This window comes from Alligator mississippiensis, chromosome 16 (assembly GCF_030867095.1).
Source record: "Alligator mississippiensis isolate rAllMis1 chromosome 16, rAllMis1, whole genome shotgun sequence".
Taxonomy (NCBI): domain Eukaryota; kingdom Metazoa; phylum Chordata; order Crocodylia; family Alligatoridae; genus Alligator; species Alligator mississippiensis.
In genome coordinates, this window is record NC_081839.1 from 10,659,691 (window position 1) to 10,677,585 (window position 17,895).

The window sequence follows — 17,895 nt, forward strand, 5'->3', positions numbered from 1 at the left end:
TTGTTCATCATATAGAGATGATGGAAACGCCAGCACCATTCTCCTTGCATATCATAGTTGGCAGTCCCTCAATACAAGGAAGACAGCCTTCCAGTAAATAGGGTAATCATTGGTAAGCCCATAAATGATGGAGACGCCCAATTTAAGATCTGCATGTTTGACTGCAGATGTTGAAAATAGTTCCAGGATGAAAGAGTGGATGCTGGTGATGTTGGGTCCCAACATTTTCCTTTTGTCTCTCTTGTCGATCTACCTCCACACTGAGGCTATGTTCCTTGAAATAACTGATTTGTGCATGTAGCTTCTACTGTACATATTTTGGGGTTTGAATCAAAGCTCACTGGGGCCAGTAGAAAACTCCACCTTGCAGAAACAAGAGGCAGACCCACGTAACCCAAAATAATTTTATTGTTGCTGTTGTTTCCGATACAAAAAGGGATTCCACAAAGAGCCGGCTCTCTCTGTGGGGCAAGGTGGCACAGCTTCTGTACGGGATGTGCCCAACGCTTCCAAAAAAAAAAACAACCAGCAAGAAATGTCAATAAAACAATCACCACACCAGACTGGAAGGAAGGAAAACATTTCACTTTTTCATTTGACACGTTTGGCTCAACACACACACACACAAAACCCCACCTCTGAGCAATTCTTATTATTATTATTATTATTATTATTTTTAAAAAAGCACCTTTTGGTAAAAAAAAAACAAACAAACCAAAAACAAAATAAAGAAGGCCACCCATCATGTCATGAGGTCTGGTACTCTTGCAAAATCCAGCTTGTGTGGTTTGAAGCTGCATTAAGCAAAAGAGTTTTCAAGTTTGATATTAGCCACGATACAGTATATGTACACTTCCCCTCCACCCGTGTGGTGGCAGCTTACCAGGAAAAAATAAAACCACCCTCCCCTCCCCAAAGTACCAAAAAAGCTACTGGAATATGCACTCCTCACAACAATGATCAATCATAACATTGGTGGTTATACATAAATATGAAAGGGTGGATACAGTGCAGTAACCCTGACAATTCAATACCAGCACCAGCTTCTGAGAGCTGAAAGCACCTTAGATTTGGGGAACTATCAGGTAGTCTTGTGTGTTACCAGAGTGAATTAGCACCTTTATTTCCTTTGCTGATGCACAGTGTTGATGCAGAACCAAAAATGGAGTTTCATGTAAAACTAGAAAATGGCATTCTAGAAAACAGCTGCATGAAATATAGCCCGCTGGACAGGAAGCAAAGCCTGTCTGTACAAGCCTGATACAGATTCACTGAAACCAGATTGTCCAGATTCTTTTTAGTGCATCTAGTTGGTCTGCGTTGAGCAGAGATTTAGTATTTATGGCATCACCTTGGCATGACCAAGCTCCAATAAACCAAAGTTGAATGGAGTCCAGACCTGCACTTTGAACAATGCCTACTGACTCCGGGGACAGACCTATAGCACTAGGGGTGACTCAACTTGGACAGCTAAAAGCAGAGGCACTCAGAATCCAGGACCATTTGGACAATGGGGACCTGACTGGCTGTGTCTTTTCCCACCTGCTTTCAAGACAGCAAGGTCCCTTTAGCCCACTGCTCCCACCCACGGGAACCTCTCTGAGAACCTGGAAACACACTGGCAGTGGTGTCCAGCAAATCTGTGTCCCACAACGTGGTGAGTAATTTCTCTCGGGTAATGCAAATCTGCCTCTCTCCAGCTCAGGAAGGGCCCATCTGTGTTAGGCTCAGACTTACTACATCATTTTTGATCATTTAAATTTTTTGTTCAAGCAAAATCAAGCCAATTTTTTTTTTTTTTTTTTTAACAAATTCTGCCAAAGCTGCTTGGCATCGGACTGCTGATGTAAAGACATATGTAAACACCTGGAGTTGCTGGAGCTCTGGAAACAACCCTTGCAAACTGCAGTCTGGGGAGAGGGTGTTAGGAGTAGGAGCTAGTATTGCACATCTTCGGAATACTGCAATATTAAAGCCCTCAGCTGGAACAAGAACCTGCAGCCCTTCATATTCGTGAGCGGGTGATGTGAGGTTTCAGATCCAAACAGCCTCTTCACTCCACATGGGGTGACAAACATTAACCCTTTTTTGTGCTGCAAAAGGGCAAAAAAGGACCGTCTGGAACACAGGATAAAAAAGGGAAAGAAGAGAGAGAGAGCAGCCACTATAGGTTTAGTAGGATTTTCCGTAGCACCATTATGACAAGGCAGAGGCAAAGGGAAAACCAGATTTGTTGGAAAATGGCCCATTACAAAAGCTTCCGATAGTTCACTGCCTAAGCTCTGTCCACAGGTCCCTCCCATACCCCAGGATGTGGAGTGGCAGGCAGCCCTTGGCCAAGGGAGACAGGAAGATTTCCCATGGTCAGCTCAGACCAGCAGTGTCTATTGCAAGAGAGACGAGCAAAGGGGATGAGTGCAAGGGAGGGAGTCCCAGATAATGGCATTTCAAACCACCGACAAGGGGGTTTCGGATTTGACTTTTACACACAATGACTCTGTAAAGCAGAGCAGCCTCTAGCTGCCTAGGTCCAGTGCTGAACCTAGAGGCACATTTCCCATCAGTCATGTGGCGCGGCCGGCGAGATGCTGGCACAGGGGTGCAGCGAGAGAAGAGGGATTTGTTTTTAGGTGTGGATGGCAATGCTAAGAACTGTGCTGTTGGTTGGCTGGCTGGTTTGTTCTCATGATTGCTAGTAAAGCTGGAGCTGCAGCCTCATCCTGAGTGCTTGGCCAAGCTCCCCTGCTAGGTAGTTGAGGTCATTCTTGGCCTCCAGTTTCTGCAGTTCCTTTTTGCGGTACAGGGGGACGCTCATAATCTCCAGCATGTAGGTGCCAGGGACTATCTTCTTGCGGCCGAGATGCAAGTAGCTGAGTCCTTCTTTTTGGTGAATGCGGAAGTAGCCATCCTCATTCCCATGAGAGATCATATAGCGCACACGGTTCTCCAGGGGCTCCACAGCTGGCAGCAGCTCCAGGATATGCTCCTTGTGGGCCAGGTCCGAGAGGTTCAGGAACATGGGCAAGGGAGCATCAGTGTCCACACTGGCCAGATTCACTCTGTGGTCCTAGGGAAGACAACCCAGGCCACATTTGTTATTGGTACCCAGAACAGCTTATGGTGAGACATAGAAAGGCACTGATGTGAGATGGGAACCCTCACAGGTCACATTGAAACAGCTCTAAGATGCAGAAGTGCTGGGGATCTTACGCATTCCTGAAGCACTGCCCCTCCTGCTAACTTTCTCCTTAGATATCCCTAGTGCTTGGTCTGGCTCACCTGATTGAAGCCTTTAACCCCTTGTTCTATCCTTGCTGACAAATGAGGTTAACGAACTCTACCTCTTTGAGCAGCTGTGCAACTCAAGGTATTTACAGTACAGCTGAGATTCCACAAAGGAGTGTAAATACTGGGCAAAGCCCCTGCACCTTTTACAGACTTTTAAATTATGCGGACAGAAAGGACCATTATGCCCCATCCTGACCTCAGGCATTACAAAGGCCGCAGTATCCTTTGCCCAGGGATCCCTGCATTGATCCCAGCCTGCCTACTTGAGAGATAACATGTTGGAAGAGATGTCTGGGCCTGATCCACAGACCAAGTGATGGCCCCATGACCAAAGGCAAGTGGTTTCATTGTTTAATTATAGCAGAACCCAAATTCTTCATTGGGTTAGGTTTCCAGTCTCCAACAGTACCTACTGCAGCTGTTTCCTTCAGTTTTTATTTCAAAGGGACTGCTTATGAGCTCCAGCTGAAAAATAGTGCCCTTTGAAGCTGAAGGGAAGAGCTAAGCAGCTTATTCACAGCTATTTTCTGTGAATTATGAAGGTTGCAAGCTACCCAGATATGAAGGATATAGGTCTTATTGTAGTCTCACTGTTAAAAATGGACACTTATTTCTTGCCTCAACTCAACTCACTTCTGCTCCAGCCACTGGCTGCCAAACCAGATCTAGACTCTGTGAATGTGAGTTATGTCACTACCAAAAGGTGCCTATGCATGAGTGTTGAGGCTGCTCCGATGTGCTGGACTTCCAGTGTGTCAGAGCAGACTCAGTGAATCGAGTCTGCTGGAGCGTGGCAATTGCTGTGCTCCAGTAGCCTCCTGGTGCCTTGCTTTTCAGTGTCCCTGCACTTAAAAATGGTAGCGGGGGTGCTTGAATCAGCTTTAGTTCAAGCACCCCTACCACCATGGTTAAGCACAGGGATGCTGATACAGGAGATGTGGTGGTGCTTTAATCAGGGTGGCTCTTGAAGCCGCTCTAATTAAAGTGTCACCCCTTCCCCCAACCCCCAGAGCACATGTAAAAGTACCCAAAGAGTGTCTGAAGAGCCTTGTAAAGGGTGAATCACTGGTAGATATGCTGCCCAGTAGCTTTTCTTTTTTTCTTTATCAACTACTGAAAGGATTGCACATTAAAATGTTTTTTATTCATGATTAATATAATGAGCAGTGGTGTGGCAGGACTGGGTGCCACCATCAAGACCTGCATGCAGAGTGTGAGGACAGCAGCCCTATCTCTGCCCCTGGGCAGAGCTGCCATTCTGGATATTTTCAGCAAAGGCCAAGTTTTGTGTGAGAGGGGATGGCTCAGTGCTGTGTAGAGCTGAGGACACAGTGTGTGTTGAAAGGCCAGGTTTATGTCTCTCTGTGAATGCATTAGGAGGTGGGCACTCTGATTGTGTGTCACGCTGTGAGGTCTCAGCATCTCCGGCCCCTTATTACTGCACCAGGAATAGCTCTCCATTTTCTGACAGCTGAACTAACTAGGATACAGTTTGCTCCTGAGCTGTCAGCCTAGCCAGGCATAGGTTGAGCTGATTTGGAAATGGATGAGAAGAAGCACATCCTGTGACTGCCCCCCATGCCAGCAGGGCTGGGGGTGCCATTCAACTCTTTCTCAGCCACTCTGTTTAGGAACCTATCCTCTTGATCTAAGCCAGAGGTGTTAAACTCACCAGGCCTTGAGGGCTGGATGAATGGCCTGGGGTCAGTCTGTGGGCTGGACTAATGGTGTGGGGCCATTAGGTGACTAAATTTGGATGCATAAATGATGAAAAAAGTCATGCCACCCTGAGCCTTGGAAGCAATCACAGAGCAGTTGTTGGGTATGCAAAAGGTAGCAGGAGCTAGTAAAGATAGATCATGCCAGACTCACTTAATATCTTTCCTTAATATGATAAATGATTTTTTAGAGATGGAAAACCTAGTTTATCTGGACTTCAGTGCAGTGTTTGATATGTGTCCCTGTGCTCCTGGGAAATGATCAGTAAAGCTAGAGAAGATGACTGGGATTAGTGCAAGGATTGTTAGGGGGGTCAAGAACTAGGCAAAGGAAGAAAGCAATGGATTGTGCTGAAAGTGGGACTATTCGGCTGGAGGGAAGGTGAAAATGGACTCCTTAATACTTTCATTACTGGCTTGGGCCAAAAGGTAGAAGTGTGCTTATGACAATACTTAATGACACAAAGTTATGAGTCCATGGGCCAGACTGGGCTTGCAGACTGCACCCTCACGCTGGATCCAGCGCGATGTGGGGGCAGTCTGATGTGGGCAGTGACCTCATGCTCTACATGCAGTGCATTCCCTGGACTGGCTCCATGGTCTATGTGTACTATGTCCTAGACTGGCCCTGCACACCATGTGTAGTGTGCATCCACCCTGACCCCAAGTGCCATATGCTCCCTGTGGGGATAATCCTGTGTGGACAATCCTGCAGGGACTGCATGAAGTGTATAAATCCAGTCTGAGGCCCACAGGCAGCACCACTGATTAGATTGGGGCGGGCAATTATTTTGGCTGGAGGTCCGCTTAATGACTTTAGGTGAGCTGTCAAGGGCCACAAGGATAGCCCCACCCCTTGGCAGATGCTCTGCCCTCTGACAGGTACCCTGCCCACTGATCATCATCTTGGGACCACAAATCTCAAACTTAACCCCTGGCCATTGCCATCACATCCACCCACAAACCCCACACCCACCCCCTCTGCAGGCAGGAGCTCTCCTCCCCACTCACCAGCTGTATAGTCATGTACCACCAGGCTCAGTGCCTCTACACGGGGCTCCCAGCTTGGAGGTAGAAGCCCACAGCCTGCTTGGTCCAATGGTGCGCAACCTCTGAAAGCCCACCACCCACCGGCTTTCAGAAGGGCAACCACAGGCTAGTAATTATTGGTTTTTGGAGGGGTCCCATGGGCTGGATCGAATGGCCTGGTGGGTTGGATGTGGCCTGTGGGCTATATTTTGTCCATCCTGGACTAGATGATAGGCCTTGGCAGGCCAGATCCAGCCTACAGGTTATATCTTTGACACCCCAGATCTAAGCCATTCAGAGGGGAAAACCTTACCTGGTGCCTCTCAGTCCCATTGACACTGCGCCGTTGTCGGCCCCTCTTGGGGTAGCCATTTATCTTACACTCATAGCAAGTCTCAGGAGAGAGCAAGTTGTCCTCATCTTCCTCCTGTGGGGCAGGCAGGTAGGGGCCTTTGCCAAAGCCAAGTCCAGAAATACAGTGCCTGGTGCCAGAAGTGGAAAGAAAGCAACAGGATTCATTCCCAGAACACAGGAATAAGCACTTGGAACAAACACATGGTATTGTTCACACTGGACATGGCAGCCGGTTCTTTTCTGGACACCTAGACAATAGGTTTAGTTGTCAACATGGTCATCTAAATCCTTAAAATGCCACTTACATGTAGGTTGGCATTATTCCTGGGCATTTGCCCTACACATGCTGATGCTCAGACTGGCATGGGCACGGCGAGGATTTTGAAAAGGGACGTGCAGATCATGTGGTGCATCATCACGTATAACACAATATATATTTTTCTCCAGTTGAAAAGAAACTGGAAGATTTACTAATATGCTAGGGACCTAGCATATTATTCAGTTTAAGAACAAAGCAGAAACAAATAAAACTTTATTACAATGTGCATTAATTTACTAAATCATCCATTATATATAACTAGGTGAAAAGAATCAAAAGATGTTGTTTCATTAGTGCTGTAGTCATTAGAATTACACGTGCATCTCTTTCAGATTCATAAAACAAATCTAGGTTTCTAGAGCATCTTGACAGTGCATCCAATGCTTCACTTAAAAAGTTATTTCTGCACGTGAGTTAATGTTCCCTTGAGTTAACACTTCTAGCTAAAGCTAAAAAGGCTACAGGGAGCTCCTTTACCAGGAGCCACTAACAAACAGAAGAATGGCAGAATAAAAAAAAGATTAATTAGTGGAACATCAAGACCATTAAAATGGAGAGAGGCTCATCAACATGTGTGGAGTGAAGAGTTTAGAAGGGGTTAGTTAGCTTATAACGAGCCACAAAATCAAGTGACTCCCTCACTACTGCCTGAATAGAAATGCTGAATAGAAACACTACTGACACTGCCAGGCAGTTTGGTTTTAAGAATCAAAGGGGGGTGCAAATGCACCAGCGCACCCCACATGGATCCACCTCTGCAGACTGGTCATACATTCTGGAAATAAAATCACAGTAAGTGCTTTTCCCCCCCATATCACCGTGGCTAATCTCTGTACAGGGCCAGGAGGAAAGCAGCAAGTCAGAAGGTCTGTGTCTCAGTGAGGTGGCTACTTACCTATAAGGGACAGGGCCTTGGGTTCTAGCTGGGGCCTTTGCTATCAAGTGAGGTGGAAGCTGCCTCTGGCATTGCCCTTCACCCTTTTTTCCCCTGGCCATGTTAGTGGCTCAGCTTCAAAAGGAGCGCTGGAGAGAGGAGTGAATAATAGCTGATCTGTGGTGTGATGGTTGGCGTCCTGTGCTGGGAGGCAAGACTGGCCTCGATTCAAACCCCTCTGAGGGGAGGAGGGCTAGGACCTAGGCCTGCCATTTGCTGGGCGAGTGCCCCAGCCATTCAGCTATGGGTGCAAAAGAAGGTACAGAGAGACGTGAACACACACGCACACATATGCAGCTTCTTGCCATTCCTGAATTGATGTCACTGATCTGGTTGACTCCATTTCTGGGCATTGAAGGTTGCTATGTGTCCACAAGGAGTATAAGTAGGGGCCCAGCTGCTTCTGTATGTGCCCAGTCTGTGAAACAATGTAGTTGTGCCTAACTGTCTGCCCATGAAGAGCTACTTAAGACAACCAAAAATACCAGGCAGCTGATTACATTTGGATGCCTAAATGACGAAAAAAGTCATGCCACCCTGAGCCTTGGAAGCATGCACAGAGCAGTCACTGGGCACTAGCAGGGGCTAGTGAAGGTAGATCATGCCAGGCTCACTTGATATCTTTCTTTAATATGACAGATGATTTTCTAGAGAAGAGAAACCTAGTTTATCTGGACTTCAGTGCAGTGTTTGATATGTGCCCCTGTGCTCCTGGGAAATGAGTAGTAAAGCTAGAGAAGATGACTGGGATTAGTGCAAGGATTGTTGGGGGGGGGTCAAGAACTAGGCAAAGGAAGAAATCAATGGACTGTGCTGAAAGTGGGACTATTGGGCTGAAGGGATGGTGAAAATGGTCTCCTTAATACTTTCATTACTGGCTTTGGCCAAGAGATAGAAGTTTGCTCATGAAAATGCATAATGACACAGAGTTATGAGTCACTGTCAGAGAAGGTATGAAATATGCAGCAAGAACTGGATGGCTTTGGCCACCAGGGTAATAGATGTGGGATGAAATTCAATTGTACAAAGTACACAATCTTGTACTTAGGGACTAATAACAATAATTTATGCTCACAGTTCATCAGTTGGAAATGAATGTGTAGGAGAAAGACCTGTCTGTATCAGTGGATCATGGGAGGATTAAAAGGTGTTCTGATGTAGCCCTGAAAAAGGTAAATGTGATCCTAGAATTCACTGAGGGAATATTTTCAAAACAGATACAGGAATATTAATGCCATTGTACAAGGCACTGGGAAGAATCTGGAATATGGTGTGCAATTTTCAAGGATGTTGTGGCAGAGCTGATGGAAGCTCACATTTCACAAGGCCCCTGACCCAACAGAGCAACTCACCCTTGTCCAGCTCGGAAGTATCCTCCAGGGCAGCCACATAAGTAGCCCCCATCAGTGTTTGAGCACCCATAGCTGCAGGGACTGCTCCCAGCTGAGCACTCATCCACATCCTGGCACCCACCAAAGGCCTGGTCAAAGTCAAACCCAGAAGGACAGATGCACTTGAAGCTGCCCAGGGTGTTGTAGCAAGAGGCAGAGCCACAGACTGTGGGGCTGGAGCACTCGTTTTCATCTGGAAGAAGGACACAGCAGAATCAATCAACCTTTCTGGGTGCAGCAGAGTGGGAGGGGAGGGCACAGGGGGACACATTGCCATAGTACTCTGTGTTTTTGGACTGCTGCTCTGGCAGCCCACAATGGCCAATGAGACTAATGAGCTGTGGCTGCAGCCCTTGGCTAGCATAGGCAGCTGCTGCCCATTCCAGGTCTTCCCTGTTGTGGGGAGAAAGGAGAGGTGAAGGCCAGCTCTGCTGCATGTGCGGATGTATTGCAGTGGCGTTTGAACATTTTGGGGTTAAATCTGCTTACATTACAATAATATTTCCCTCACTAGCTTGTATATGGGGAGAGAAGGGGTTAATTGTGTTTTGAGGTAGCTTTTTGAGGGAGTCACATATAACCAGGGGGTCAGGACCCAAATGTCAGGTCTCAGAGCCTAGGGAGCCAGGGGTGCACACTGTTGAGAAGCTATGCCTGGGCTGGCTTCAGGAGGCACCCAGAAACTGTGGAAGGCTGAGTCCGAAGCAAGTGCTCCTTTGGGGATGACAGAGGCCAAATCATAAACTTAAGCATCTAAAAAAAATGGCCTGCCTGGAGCTGCAGTTGGTGTTAGTAGGAGCAGCAAGATCTCAGCACCCTTTGCAAACTAGACCTGTCTGTGGCGACCTGCTGCAGAAACAGTTAGGGACTTGGCCCAGGCAGTCCAGTTTGCAGATTTTGGCTTGGGATACCCCAGCTGGGCATATGTCCCAAACAAAGAGTGCGATCTCTCTTTAATCCAGCCTTAGGTTCTCTTGGGCAATGCATTGCCCACGCTAGGTTTGCAGGGAGGATGCAATTCTGAACCCAATGTCCTGCATCAGTTAAAGACAAACACCAGGGAGTTGCTGACCTGCCAAGGGGGGGGACAGCTCAGCAGGGATCAGTCCATCCCCCAGTTATTATGCTGTCTGCTGTAGCAGCCCCCTCCACCAGCAGCCTTGGTCCCACACTCACCTACACACTGGTTCCACTGGTAATGTTGCACGTAACCCTGGGGACAGCCACAGCGATAGCCTCCCAGTACATTCTGGCAGCCATGCTGGCAGCGATGGTTCCCATCACACTCATCCACATCTAAGAGCACAAACAATACAAATGGCTCATAAAACTAGCCAGTAAGCAGCAGTGTGCGGACACATGGAGTGCCTGCTTGCACAGGGCTCTGGGACAGCTCAGTTTTCCTGTATCCATACTACGTCCTGGATCACCGAGGAGTGTAATGTCAGAGCTATTTAGCAGATCCCCGATCAGGCCCCAACATGATCTGTCACCATCAGTGTTCACAGCTCAAGCTTTCAGAACAGCCAGCAGGGCCTACTTGTGTGGTCTGGAGCCCATGGCCTGTCCCTGATTGGGACGGTCAAGCTACACAGGAGTGGTTTCCTGTTCTGGAAGAGTACTACCGCAGTATCAACCTCAGTCCTGTCTGGACAATCTGAGCCTACTCCACCTCCGCTGACCACTACTTTCTATCGGCAGCAGTGTCCATCTGTCCTGGAGGAGGTAAGGCTCCTCAGCCCATTGTTGAATTTGGGATCCCTGCCAGCAGCAGGATGGGGTGGTGGTGAAGAAAAGGCACGGAGGGAGTCACTGCAAAGCAGCGTGTTTCAGAGTTAAGGAAGTCCCTTTGTTCTCAGAACTACATGCTCAGGGTCTCTGCAGACTCAGGAAGGTAATGGTTGCCTTTGGTTCATATTTCATAGGTCTACTTTGCATCCATAGCTCTATCCTGAAAGCTGAGATTCTGGTTTTATTTCATCATAAGCTATGGCCCTGAGCACAGACCTTACTATGGCTGATGTTCAGGATAATTCCACCCCAACTCAAGAATCTGAAGACTGAGCAGGGGCAGGAAAGCCTCTGCCAGAGGCTCTCAGGTTTGGGGCCCTAGCAATAGCCCCTGCCTAAGGCCATGCTATGGGCCTTGAGGTGCATCCTTTCTCTTGGGACAGTGAAGAATGATTGCCTGAGTTGGTGGGGGCTATCTGCTCTGCATTGTTTCACCCTGCATAGGATGAAGACTGGCTTTTTTTCCCCACTTAGAGAGTGTTTTGTGTAGTGGCTTTTGCCTAGCATGAGATTCCCTATGCTAAGGAGATACACCTGGGCTGCAATAGCTAGTGACAGCATCTCTCTGGGACTGCATAATAATACTAGGTAACAGCCAACCCTTCTGGCTGCACAGAGTAATTTTTAACCTTTCTTAGAGACCATAGCTTTGTATTGAAGAGCATCCAGAAATCCAGGTTAGTCAGTACTGCTTGAATTTAGACCAAGCAAGAAGAGTCAGTGGACAGTGAGGAAGGAGTGTTTCAAAGAAGAGTGGATAACAAGTACCTTCACAGTTGACACCAGAACTGTCCAGGGAAAATCCTTTCTGACACTCGCAGTTGTAGCTTCCTGGTGTGTTCAGACACTGTCCTTTAGCTCCACACAGGGAAGGCTGGGAAGTGCATTCATTATTGTCTGGAAAACACCAATAGCTTTTTGTGACTGATTAGCCTGAAACTTGGTTTCTTGCCATTTAAAGACATACCTTCTGGAGAGGCTTTCCTATGATTTTGGCTGTTCTGGTACTATGCTGCTGAATATGGTCTCTTTAGTGGAGACAAAAAAATGGATAGACTTGAGATGAGAGAAACAGAAGGACAGGATAGCAGCAATCCCGTGAAGAGTTTGTGGAGATATTGGGCTGGACTCTAGTCAGAGCAGGGAGCTGGAAGCAGCATCTATTCTCAGGTTCCCCTTGATGCTAACATTAGGCCAGCTGAACTAGAGGCTGCACTGGTGGTGGGGTGGGGTTGGCGGAGAGGTGGTTGCCAGAGTTGCCTAGCACAGAAGGAAAGGCCTTACTCACCAATGCAGGATGAATGGTGCTGGGTGAATCCAGGAGGGCATTTGCAGTTGAATCCACCAATGGTGTTCACACACAGGAACTGACAGTTGTGCTGCTTGGTGGAACATTCATCCAAGTCTAAGGTATCAAACATAAGGCCACGTGCCTCTTATTTATCTCTTTCTACTTCCCCTGTACATATAGCAATTGGGTTGCCACACTGAAGCATACACAACTTATTGGTAGAGAAAGCCAGAGTGGCAGGGACTGGCTCTTGTGTAAGAAATATAAGTGTGTAGCAATCCTTGTGTGCCACCTGACCTTGCATTAATATAGGCTGCTCTGGCCACATATTGGAGGCCATTGAGATTGGCCACTTTCTGATAGAAACATTTCCTTCTGGCTGCATAGCACAAACCTCAGTTTCCCCTAGTCACCCTGAGGAGGACACACTACTGTTCTGAGAGCTGGGTAAAGACAGTCCAGCAGCACAACAGCTACTGTGACGTATGAGAGCTGAGTGGAGCCTTACCCGCTCAAAACCTTGGGAGATCCCTGGGTTTATTTATTCATAGCAGACCTGCAGTGACAGTACAGGGGGTCAAACTCTAACCCATGAAACCCAATGAAAGGGTTCCCATTGATGTCAGCAAGGTCAGGAGTTTGCTATGCACACTTCCATACACAACCCTGTCAATTCACTTTTGTCAGGTCTGGCTTTGAGTCATGAGGCTACATGGAAGCAAGGACTAGGACTCAGGGATATGGCTTCCTCCCTCTGCCATCTCTTTGTCACTGGGTGGGTACCTTTGCACGTCTTCCCATCTTCATGTAGGATGTACCCTCTGGGGCAGGAGCACTGATAGCTTCCCTCGGTATTCTTGCAGATGAAGTTACATGGTTTAGGAGACTGGTTACACTCATCCAGATCTAAACTCAAGAGGAACAGGGCATGTCAGTATGATCTGAGGATGAGCTGTGCCAAGCCCTGATAGAAAACATGAGGAATCTCATCAAATAGAAACTTCTGTGTAATGAATCAGCTCCTTTGTGAGAGATCTCTGACCCTCTGGGATAATGGCTCCGCTCACTAATGAAAGGCAGTGAGGTTTACCTGGACCAGAGAGGTCCCATTTCCCACTATGGAAGGAAGAACAAGAAACTGGTTTGAGTGAGAAAATTTTGTATAAGGGGTTCTGTTGGTTGGGAGGATGTGAGTGATCTTCCTATAAGACATGAGAGAGAGACAGCCAAGGGAGTAGGAGCTGTTATGGGATGTGGAGGTATGAGGCCCTGCTGTGTCATGCTAAGCACAAGCTCAGATGCATGTGGCTAGTGCCCTATAGGAAGGGGACCATCTTACAGCTGCCTGCTCTCTGCCGGCACAGGGTTGTTTCACCTCCATGCTGTTCGGAGGCAGTGGGGAGCTCTGAGCTGTGGGTACATCACTATACAGGCGACATGAAGCATACTCATTTAGATATGCTAGACATCTTCTCACTGCCCAGCCAAGCACACTGTCCCAAGACCAGGCTGAATGATGCTTAAGCTGGACATGACAAGGGAGACAGAAGTTAGAGATGGACAGGATGGTTACTATCACTACTATTGAGGGCATTTCTTCTATTTTTGTCCCATGACCATCATGGATCCTGGCTCCCAAATCTGGGCAGCTTTCCCCACCTATGTCAGGGGCAGTCTATAATCCATGCCTATGCGCTTTGCAATTCACAGCTCATTGAGCTGCCCTTGGAGACCATCTGGAAACTGCCACTGGAGGAAGCAGCAGCTTGCTGGCAGGCAGTGGTAGCAGCAAGGAACTCATTACACCACCTTGGCCTCAGCAATAACTTCTCATGTTTTTCTGGCTGGAGTACTAGGTGATGGCTTTGATCTTGGAGTCAAACTTCCCAGGACTCCAGCTCAGCTTACACTGCTGGGCAGCAGGGCACATGGGAGAGCATCCCTCAGAGTTAAGGGTTTGGATGCTGGGAACAACCTTCCCAGTGGCTCCTGGATCCTATTCCCTGCAGTCTAAGTGAACCCATTTGGGTAAGGTGGGAGGCTGGGTCTTGGGGAAGAAGAAGAGGGAGGGAGTATGTTACTGTTGGACAACTTTCTTTACTTTAGGCGAAACAGCCTAAAAGTGCACAAGACAGACAGAAGCATAGCTCAGGGAATAAGGGGTTAAACTGCATGTGTGACAGGGACAGCATGCCCTTGACCTGCACTCTCAATGAACTGGGGGCTGGGAGGTCCTTTGTACTGGCTCTGTGGAGTCAGTGTCTGTATGAGTACACATGTGTAGAAGCACAGCTGTCAGGGTCTGGTCAGCACCAACCCACGGCACTGCAGGAGGGGAAAACTGCAGGATCCAAGCCCAGGTGATCTTTTCCACCCATAGGGGGGAGGAGGAGTGGGGGCTGAACAGATGCCCCCACTGTCCCAAGTGGCCATGTCAGAGCTGAAGCTCTAGGATGAGGCTCACTTCTGTGACATACCTGTGCAGGCTGTGCCTGTGATGTCTGTGGTGTAGCCCAGCTTGCAATGGCAGCGGAAGGAGCCGATGCTGTTGATGCACTGTCCATTTTTGCAGAGATTAGGCAGCACCTTGCACTCATCAATATCTGGAAGGAGTGAGTAACTTGTTAAAGCAATGGCTCTGCATCCTGCTGGGTCTGCACTAAGATTGGTGCTGCTACAAGGTAGCTCAGCCTCTGCCCGCCATGGAGCATGGTGGTTAGCTACAGCCCAGGGCATGGGGCAGAATGAAGATGCCCTGCCTCAGAGGCAGCGCTGAGGACGCTGACATGGGGGAAATAGTTTCACAGTTGGTAGGGTTGGAAGGGACCTAAGCAGATCATCAAGTCCGACCCCCTGCCATTGGAAGGAAAGGATGCTGGGGTCAAACGACCTCGACTAGGTGATTGTCTAGCCTCCTTTTGAAGACCCCCAGAGTAAGAGTAAGCACCACTTCTCTTGGATAATAATAATAAAAATAATCATGTCCCACAGCACCTCGGTGTGCAGGAGGTGTGTAGCACCTTCACCTTGATGATGCAGCCTCCTCCAGCTGGTGTGCCCTTCTTGTATCCATGCCCTGGCCCCCTCCACATCCTCTTCAGGGTGATTTGGATCCCTGGGTGCCGTAAGAAGCAAGCCCTGCACTGCAATTCTCTGGCTTCATTCCCCACACCAGTGTGTGCAGCCTGGCACTCACCTTGCCCATCAGTGGAGTACCCAGGTCCATGAGGACACATCTTCTTGTATTGGGTAGTTCCTGGGAGTGGGCAGAGTTCACACTGAGTTCCCCAGCCACGTCCACCATTGCAGCAGCACTCAGACTTGGTAGCCAGGTTGCGGTTGGTGGAGGACATCTGGCACATAGTCTGCAGCACTTCAGTGAAGCAGAAACCTTGGCGGGTATCTGGGAAAGAAAGAGGGAGAGAAAAGTAGTAATGGAGACAGTGCCAGTACTGGACATGACAAGGCAGCCAGAGTCCAGCAAATGTACTGGCTGGAGAGGAAACCCTGGCCTTTCTGCAAGCAGAAGGGCCTGGGGACCCATAGCTGGAGATGGGATGCGACAGCAGCTCTGCTCTTCAGGTGATAGTGGCAAGCCTGTCTTAAAAGACCTAGCAGACCCTTCACCTGCTCTCCTGGGGCCAGGCCAGGACTGCCCTCTGCAGATTTCTAGTGCTTGGCCCAACTTAACCTGAAGATCCCAGGCCCTTCCTGTCTGACCGACATGACTAGCAGTTCCACAATCTGTCCTCAGTGCTCATCCCACAGGTGCATGCACCTTGCTTTCGCGTCTCCTGCCCGACCCAGTACATTTCATCGTGTTACTCTGCCCCCCAGGTCCACAGCCCTTCTCTTGCTCTTCCCTGAACAAACTCCATTTCTCCACACTGCCTAAGCTAGTGCTTCTCAACCTTTTTAAGTCTCAAGGCACCCCTCTATAACTCTTCTAAATTTAGCAGCACCTCGGGATGCTGGTTGAGATTTAGTGAGCTAGAATCTAAATACTGACAAGTCCTGGGGGTTGCCTTGAGGCTCTGCAGGTTGAAAAACACTGATTCAGCTGGTGTCAGGGGAGGGCAATGGGTGCAGGACCTCACTCTACTGTGCCCAGGTCTTTCCATTGCCCCCCATCTCTAGTGCGTAAGGATGATTCCTGAGGCTGAGGAGTCATGCTCCCTTGGGGTCATGCAAGCTGGCAGCCAGAGGCATCTGCCTCATGGTCCCTCCCAGGGGTCCTAGGAAGGTAGGAGAGGCTACGGGGGCAAGCTAGGCTGAAAAATGTGGCTCTGTTGACATATCTGCCCACCTGCCCTCAGCAGAGTGTCCAGCATGGAGTGTGGGGGCATGCAGCACAGTTATGTCCCCAGAGACACAGCTGGGGATGCCACTGGTCTGCAAGGCACTGCAGCAGATGTGGGGAGTGAGACATGGGGATGAGAGCATTTTGCTCCTCACATGTGGGCTGGGTGCCATGGATCCCCTCAAGGGCTTTGCAGCATCTCAGGATCTAGAACCCTGATTGAGAAGCCCCATCTAAGCATGCTGTCTAGCAGAGGGGCATTAAGGCCCCTCACTCAGTATCACAGACTGCTGAGTAGGTAGAGCAATTTGCTGGCAAATCCAAACAGTAATTCTGTGCTGGAGACCCCCACTCCCAGCATATTTACTCCTCTTTTGCCAGTTCTGAGTCTCCAGGCTTGTTCAGAGGAACAGGACTAGGCTGCTGTGGGACTCTTTCAGCTGATACAAGTCTCCCAAAAGGAGATTATGGAGAATACAACAAGAACAACCTGCTGCCCACTTCAGACCTGGTCCAAGCTTGATACAGCTGGTTGTGTTAATTACCAATGCACTCAGTGCCAGAGGGGCTGACTTGGAAGCCTTCGTTGCAGTCACACCGATAGCTGCCCACGGTGTTAACACAGCGGCCATTGGGACAGATTCCTGGCTTGGTCCGACATTCGTTCTCATCTAGGAGGAACAGAACCAAAGAAGTGCATGGTGACTCACATGGACACAAGCCACTATTGAAGCAGGTCTGTAAGCACAAGATGTGATTTCATTAGCTATTACTACACAGGAAATAGATCTAGGAGTCATTGTAAACAGCAAGCTAAAAACATCAGCTAGTTCTCATCAGCTGTCAAAATATAAAACAAAATGTTAGGGATTATTAAGAAAGGAACTGTAAACAAAACTGAAAATATCAACATGCCCCTTTATAAATCCACACCTTGAATACTGTGCCCAGTTCTGGTTCCCTCACCTCAAAAGAGAAAGTACAGAGAAGGGCAACAAGGATGATTAGTGGTATTGGGGGGGGGGGGGGGGGGCTTCCAGATGAGGAGAGACTAAAGAGGTTGGGCCTGTTCAGTTTAGAAAAGAGACATTTCAGGTGGGACATGATAAGGGTTTACAAAATACTAAATGGCAAGGAGAAAGTAAATAGGGATTTATTCTATTCTACTCTCTCTCAGCACAAGAACTTGGGGGTCACAAAATGAAACTAGTAGGTAGTAAGTTTAAAACTAACAAAAATGAAGTTCTTTTTCTCACTTCATGTAATTAAAGTGTGGAACTTGTTGTCACCAGATATTGTGGAGAGTTTAACCAGATTCAAAAAGGGACTGGGCATATTATTGGAGGAAAGGGGCGTTGAGATATTGAGCAAGGGAGTTAGGGGCACAGCCTCTGAATCAGAACTTCCTAGACCTTAAATGCTGGAGGCTGCAAAAGAGAAGAACAGTGGAAACCCCCCCCCGGTCATATCAAGTTCACTC

At 48.3% G+C, this 17,895-nt stretch overlaps 1 protein-coding gene across 1 annotated transcript in view; it reads right to left on the bottom strand.

Annotated features, from left to right (window-relative positions):
- Window positions 1-390: 390 nt before the first annotated feature.
- FBN3 (fibrillin 3) overlaps window positions 391-17,895 on the bottom strand; it is a 260,268-nt gene continuing 242,763 nt past the window's right edge. The window contains exons 56-65 of the mRNA XM_014599850.3: window positions 16,961-17,086; window positions 15,312-15,518; window positions 14,593-14,718; window positions 12,899-13,021; window positions 12,113-12,229; window positions 11,593-11,721; window positions 10,210-10,329; window positions 8,995-9,226; window positions 6,349-6,517; window positions 391-3,067 (exon numbers count right to left, since the gene is read on the bottom strand). Of these exons, the coding sequence (XP_014455336.1) occupies window positions 2,693-3,067; window positions 6,349-6,517; window positions 8,995-9,226; window positions 10,210-10,329; window positions 11,593-11,721; window positions 12,113-12,229; window positions 12,899-13,021; window positions 14,593-14,718; window positions 15,312-15,518; window positions 16,961-17,086 (1,724 nt within the window). The 3' untranslated portion in view covers window positions 391-2,692. The remainder of the gene's footprint in view (window positions 3,068-6,348; window positions 6,518-8,994; window positions 9,227-10,209; window positions 10,330-11,592; window positions 11,722-12,112; window positions 12,230-12,898; window positions 13,022-14,592; window positions 14,719-15,311; window positions 15,519-16,960; window positions 17,087-17,895) is intronic.